General features: G+C 34.1%; 1 protein-coding gene across 1 annotated transcript; it reads right to left on the bottom strand.

The window, feature by feature from the left end:
* Positions 1-245: 245 nt before the first annotated feature.
* LOC112000069 (uncharacterized) lies at positions 246-6686 on the bottom strand. The gene is made up of 4 exons (XM_065766751.1): positions 6416-6686; positions 3544-4204; positions 1438-2082; positions 246-546 (listed from the first exon to the last, which is right to left on the bottom strand). The coding sequence occupies exons 2-4, from the start codon at positions 4174-4176 to the stop codon at positions 451-453; spliced, it is 1374 nt and encodes a 457-aa protein (XP_065622823.1). The 5' UTR covers positions 4177-4204; positions 6416-6686; the 3' UTR covers positions 246-450.
* Positions 6687-7242: the final 556 nt, after the last annotated feature.

Genomic DNA, 7242 nt, shown 5'->3' with positions numbered 1-7242 from the left:
AAAATATTGTATTAGTTATTCCTTAGTAAGTGCAATCATTTCAAAACTTATTATATTTCCAAATAAACAAACTTTCCATATACATCTAACAATTATAAAAATAAAAAATCATAACAAATAACACATCTCTCTCTTAAATTTAAAAAATAACAATTTTAAGGAGATATAATTGTATGAGTTAGATATTTCCAAAAATAAATCTTAAAATTTATTCTAATGTTATAACCCACAACCAAACTTATGAATAGGTTTAATTATTACATTACGACACATTTTATTCATAATAATAAAGATTACAACTCTTGTCATAATCCTCATTCAGTATACCAAACGTACTCTAATAATAATAATAAAAACAACATTATATTTGCAATGCCACAAAACTCTTGTCATGCAATTAGGTCGTACATTTGACTTCCTGTTTCAACTTTCATTGTCGAGAGAAAAACATCATTCAGAACCGTATGTTTCAACTCTTATTTTGGGGAGAAAAACATCTGTCAGAACAGTCTTTGACTGTAGAGAAGCCTTTAGCAATTTCACACCCTAGCAATAAACCACATAAATTAAGGAGCAAAACAATAGTTAATTATATTTAAATCTTTGAAATATTAAATTTTCACTTTGAAATAGACATATTTCAAACTGAAAATTCAAAGTAGAAAACAAAGACACTTTTTTTTTTTTTTTTTTCCTGAGAAGAATATATAAAATAGAGTTAAATGATAGCATTTGAACATATTGATTCCATAACAATTGAACTAATATTTAATTGGTTACAAAGTTTTTGAATTTTACACTTGAAGTTTCAGAATTTAGATTTTACTTCCTAAATTTATATTCGTTGGCGTTGGCATCCCTTCAATCCATATTTTTCATTAAGTGTCACATAAACTTATCACATGTGTTTAGTTTGTCAAATAAAATGATGTCACGTGGCATAATGAAAATGATGCAGCATAATGACAATAATGTGACATCATTTTACTGGACGATCTAAACACGCGTGATAAACTTACGTGACACTTAACAAAAAATATAAATAAAATTCAAATTCTGAAACTTTATGGTATAAAACTCAAAGACCTTTGCTTTAGGATTGTAGTTTGCACTATAGAATATTTAATATACTATAATAAGTTAAGATCAAATGAGAATTGACACACAAAACATATATGTACCGGCTAGAATTAAAGACCCTTTGATAATTAAGTAGTTCACAGTAGACATACATCATGAAACATTGAGGAGCATGGACTTGGTACTGAGACGGATCGGCAATCAATTCAAAATTTTCGTTTGTTTCTTAGTATCATGGTTTAGAATTAATGAATTCAAAGAAAGCCTTAATGACTAACAAAATTAACAAGATTGAGACTAACAAAATTGAAGATTATCAAAATAATAATAATAATAAAAAATAAATTAATAACATACCTCATCCATGCCCAGATAGACCACTTTCTCCTCAAGAGCCGCTGTTTCCTTGACATTGAACCTGTTAAGCAGAGTGATAGTACTAGAGATGATGGACATGGGTTTCACCTCCAGATCATCCATCACCATGTACGAAACCAGACCTTTCACGTAGCCACTCTCACTGAAGGAGTCTTTATTCGTTGCGCTTGGTAAGTCTACGAAACTTACCTCGCAGTTCATAGCACCCTCGCACGAAGGACAGATTGCGCTGAAGTCATAAGCCACATATTCGTCACAGCCATGGCTGGAACTCGCACACCGATAGAATTTAGCGGATGTGGATGATTCAATGTTTGGCAATAGGAGAGGGACATCATCACCAGTACCATCAGCGATGTGTACTTTGGGGTTTAGGATAGTCTCTTTGTTCGCGTTTGGTTGAAGGTAAGCACTACTTAAATTTTCAATGCTCTCGTAAATGTTATGGAAGCTGCCCACCATTTCTTGCTTTTTGAGAAGCGGAATGTAGGATCCGACCGGAAAGACCAGAATGTGAAAGAGGAAGTCGATGAAATCCTTGCCCGCTTCTGCATAAAGTACTCTTTGGCTTTCTCTGTTTATTAGAAGTTTCAAACTCACATTGGTTTCTTCCATGGACTCTGTCTAACCTTGTTTTTTTTCGAATACACTGACTGGACAGCTTATTTTCATGTTGCTTGGCGGACTATACTTAGAGCTTAAGAAATCCCGGGTTGAGATCCTTGAATAAGAAAAAAAAAAAAACGAGGAATAGTGAACCACGGTTCATTGTCAGCGAGGACTTGGAAAAGTGCTGATTGTGAATTTGTGACTAATCTCTTTACTTTTCTTTTTCTTCCATGTAAGAAAAGGGTTTCACAAATTCTTTTAACTTTTTTTTTCCGTTTCTTTTGCAAATATAAAGTAATCAGCACGTAGATCCTTTTGTAAACCTCTTTAATCTTTTAGCCAATTTCGGAGAAAAATATAAAAAAAGAAAAAAGTTTCCTTTTAGTGGAGAGGGTCTGTTATTGCATGCTCTAGGAGCGTACTCAAAGATGACTGAACCCCCACCTCTCACGAGGCTTACCCCTCTCTGAGTGGGAATAATTTTCCTTAGTGAAGAGGCAAATAAAGCAATAGTCTATAAACTATTATAATATATATATATATATATATAATATTAGGAAAAAGTTTATATCAAAACCAGGAAAAATTCAACAAACTGTGTGGTGGTTACAAGTGGGAAGAAAGTAATTTTAGAGTGAGCTCGTATTAGAATCGGTAACATGTTACTACCTAAAATTTGTTGTGAAATTGTTATAAAAAATTTGAGAAGGTAAGTTACATAGCATTTACTCCTTAGTTTTGTATCAGTTCAGACGCCTCTCTCTCTCTCTCTCTCTCTCTCTCTCTCTCTCATTAAAATCCTTATCTTTTTTCAGTTTGAGCTTCATCACCACTGCTTTATCGCACCATCACCGTCCTGATATAAATAAAGATTAATCAAGATAGAATTTTGATCTTTTACAACTAGCCCTTTCTTTCTCCCTGCAACCAACATTGAGACGTCGATCTCCATGAATGTTTTAAAGACCATGTAAAAGAAAAAACCACATCAATACTCCCGCTAACCAAGCAAGCAAGCAATATAATGTAAAGGAAATTGAAGAACGAACTTCATAAATTTTTTTATTTTGTTAAACGAGAACTTTTTAAATTTCAGGACTAAAGTCTAAAACAGATTCAAGACCAACAGATATTTTCCCAAGAAAGAAACAACCTAGAGTTTCAAGAAAGTTATATATATCAGGCAACACCAGATTTTACGGACATTTAAAACTTCTTTGCAACAAAATAACAAAGTTTTGGCAATCCTGCACAAATTTGGCGCATAGAAATTAAATCTCTAGGCTGACTTCTCGTTCAGACTTCAGGAGGAAAACATCAGTCAGAACACTCTCTGACTGCAGAGAAGCCTTGAGCAATTTCACACCCTAACCCAAAAAAAAAAAAAATCCAACAGTTGGCCAAGAGAATTGTTTTCCAAAAAACGTAATAGAATATGCACAGAGAAAGAAAGAGAGCAAGTAATGACCAACATACCTCGTCCATGCCCAATTCAACCACTTTTTCCTCAAGATCCCCTAATTGCTTGACATTTAACTTGTTAAGCAGTGTGATACTAGAAATGGTGGACATGGGTTTCACCTCTAGATCATCCATGATCATGTATGTAACCACCCCTTTCACGTACCCTCCCCCACTAGAGACAGAATTATCAGAGGTTAGTGGATCAACAAAACTTAAATCGCGGGTCATAGAAACCTGGCATGAAGGACATAATGCACTACCATCATCAGCCACATATCCATAACAGTTGTTGTTTTGGAGCCTAGAACACCTAAAGAATTTCCTGGATGTCGGTGATGATTCAATGTCGGGCAATAGGAGAGGGACCTCACCAGTACCACTAGAGATGTGTACTTTGTGCTTCAAGAGAGTCTCTTTGTTCACATTTGGTTGAAGGTAAGTAGTACTTAAATTTTCAATGCTATCATAAATGTTTTCAAAGCTGCCCACCGTTCCCTGCTTTTTCAAAAGAGGAATGATAGTTCCAAGCGGCAGGCGGAGAATGTGAAAGAGGAAGTCGACAAAGTCCTTGTCAGCTTCAGCGAAAAGCACTTTGCGGTTTTTTGTGTCTATCAGAAGTTTCAATCTCATATTCGTTACGGCCATGATTGACGTAGAAAAAACCTCAGCAACTCTGAAAAACAAAAAGGGTTTTTTAATAAGACAGCACAGAATAACAATCAATGAGTTTTTTATCCTTAGCCCCCTGCATCTTTTTATAATAGCAACTCACATTGATTTCTAATAATTAAACTAGGAAGCAAAATAATGATAGAAACAAACAAGTGACTAAATTAATTATGACGTGATTATTAGTTAAGATAACAAATTTAGTTAGAGGGATGTGAAGTGGTTCTTAGTCTAGCTGTTAGCGTATAAAACTTTGTATAAATAGGCTGCTTATGCCTCAGTTAGAAAATTGAGCTACTCACTCAGATATTTTTATATCCTTTTCTTTTCTTTTGTCCCTCAATATCTTCTTTTCTCTCAAACAGTATTTGGTAAAACCTCGAAAAATAGTGTGGTTTCTGTCAATCGAGCGTTTGGACAACATTTTTGTAAAATTGCGGTTTTGGTTACAAAATACTAAAATGGACTTAACCATGCTGTCAAGGTTATCTTGTCTTTTTTGATGCAATCAATAATATTAATAATAATCATAGATTCACACAGAGAACTACATTAATATGAACAGGAAAGAAAATATATATTATAATGTTCAAAACCACAATATCCATACTAACTTTAAAACACAAATAATAAAAATATTGTTTACAATTCACAAATGGACCAAGCTATGTCACAAATGACTTTCATTTTCTCATCATGTACATTCTCTATGTTATCCTGACTGCTATTGCTACAGCATTGCTTCCCAATTTACCTAAGTTACACTCATCCCACCCAAATCCCACATCCTCCCTGTCATGTATTCTAATAAAATTATTTAAGACACAGCTAGCAACTACAATATTTCTTTGGTCCTTAATGTCATATATTGGCATTAAATTCAAAACTTATTCTTCCACACTCTAAAAGTTCACTCAATCACACTTCTAGGTAGTAAGTGGACATAATTAAACCTCTCTTTCTATTGCATTTCCTCAACCACCTCACTGGAAATCTTAAATATGGTATATGTTCCCCTCATAAGGTGTCAAATATCAATTCATTAAGGGGTATCCAACATCACCAATAAGTTTTTACTTCAATGTATCCCACTTATGCTTATATTTCATCCTAGGATATTCCTCACCAGTAATCTTTTTGAAAGCTGCTTCTATATTCCGCCAAGCCACTTTATTAAAGTGGAAATGTACATCGATTACCCTTAAAAAGCTCATCCACACAGGCTTCACAAAAGATTGTAGTCTATTGTGGTGTCCATTGAGCTCAGCGTTTGAGTTATTTTGGGATGGGATTCAAAGTCCCTTTTTTCTTACCCATCTGTTAATGTTGTAGCATGATGCTGGTAGTAAAAAAAACTTGTAATCTGATAAATAATAAACTTGTAGTATGATATATCAAGGTTCTGTTTATCCTTTTAGCTCTATATGTTGACAAGATCAAAATGCACCTAGACAATATCTGTTATTAAAGTCTTAGTAATGGCCTAATGGGATAGTGTGATTCAAATATTCTCACAAGTTGTGACAGCAATCATTATACTGAAATATATCACTCATTTGGAATAGCTATAAATCTAAGCATCACCCACATCCTAGAGTCCAAATGAAATATTTTTCATTATTCAAAATTCTGTAAGGTCCTCAGCAGGAATGAGTAGTTTTATTCAACTTCTCCATTCAAGAATCGGTGTTCGAGGTAAAAAAAAATAAAAATACATGCAACACTATATACTAGCAAGTGACATTCTACTGCTCAAGTGCATATGCCCTATGGTTAAAAATTATTTTCCCATGACTCCACATAACAAGGAAATATAACTGGTCCAACTTTAACCAACACAAAGAAAACAAAAAAACACAAATAATTCAGAATTGGTTTTGATACTTTCCAACTATAATGTTGTTACTTAGGGTCCGTTTGGTTCGTGTAAAATATTTTCTGGAAAATATTTATTTTCCGGAAATGCTATTTTCGGAAAAGGAAAATGTATTCAGGCTGTTTGGTTGCATTTCAAAAAATACTTTGAAAAATATTTTTTGGTGTTTGATTGTATTCTTGAAAATACTATGAAAAACACATTTTCTACTTTTTGCTCACATTTTCTCGGCTTCCAAACAAATATTAATATCATTTCTTAGTCACAGACACAAAAGAAAAAAAAAATATCAAAATCCGGTCAAAATCATCAAATCTGGTGCGATCGCACCAAGATCACCTGAGAGTGAGAGATAGATCAAATCAACGGAGGACAACAGCGATCTCAGGCGATCTCGATGCGATCCTGGGATGAGGGATGGTTCGGCGGAGGACGAGGGTGCGATCTGGGCATCACCAGTGCGATCCTAGGGTTCTTCAGGTGTTTCTCTGGCTCTCTTCTTTCTCGGCTGATTTTTCATGTTCTTTCTCTAGCTCTCTTCAATTTCTCTGGCTCTCTCTTTTGCGCGTGACCCGGAAATGGTTTGAAGTGAAAATGAAAGTGTAAAATCATTTCCGGGTCAAAGGAGTAAATTATGGTTAACATGCATCTGATTTTTCGGAAAATTTTATTTTCCGCAACTGCCAAACACGTGGGTCAGTGGAAAATGATTTCCTAAAATCGTTTACCACCAAAACAAACGGACCCTTATACACAGACACGTACAGTACAACGGCACAAACAATTTTTGAAAAATTATAACACCATTTCGACACAGGTACAGAACAACGGGGCACAAGCAATTTTTGAAAAATTATAATACCATTTTGACATGGGTATGACACTCTAAATGAAGTGTCTATGCATCATGACATTAATGACGAGAAGAATCTTTTAATCAAATACTTCTCTAATATGGTTACAACCTCAAATTCGATTGAAACATGTAAAAATCCCCAAATCAATTGAAGAAAAAAAAAAACCCTAAACTATAAATTTCAAACAAAGAAACAAACAAATCATATGATATAAATACAAAAACTAAGAAATAATGGACAAAAAGAACACATGAAAGCCACAGCGCATTAGCTCATTCACGAAAATTCATGGATTAATTGATCAATTTT

This window comes from Quercus suber, unplaced genomic scaffold (genome assembly GCF_002906115.3).
Source record: "Quercus suber isolate HL8 unplaced genomic scaffold, Cork oak 2.0 scaffold_738, whole genome shotgun sequence".
NCBI classification, from domain to species: domain Eukaryota; kingdom Viridiplantae; phylum Streptophyta; class Magnoliopsida; order Fagales; family Fagaceae; genus Quercus; species Quercus suber.
This window is presented reverse-complemented; position numbering and strand designations above follow the sequence as displayed.

What these genes read in the sequence shown, in the direction of transcription:
- LOC112000069 (XM_065766751.1), bottom strand. Translation starts at nt 4,176, where the DNA reads ATGGCCGTAACGAATATGAGATTGAAACTTCTGATAGACACAAAAAAC. An exon ending in TTGAATTGGGCATGGACGAG is followed by an intron (nt 2,083 to 3,543) that starts GTATGTTGGTCA and finishes AAACAAGGTTAG; the next exon opens with ACAGAGTCCATGGAAGAAAC. An exon ending in TCTATCTGGGCATGGATGAG is followed by an intron (nt 547 to 1,437) that starts GTATGTTATTAA and finishes GTTTATTGCTAG; the next exon opens with GGTGTGAAATTGCTAAAGGC.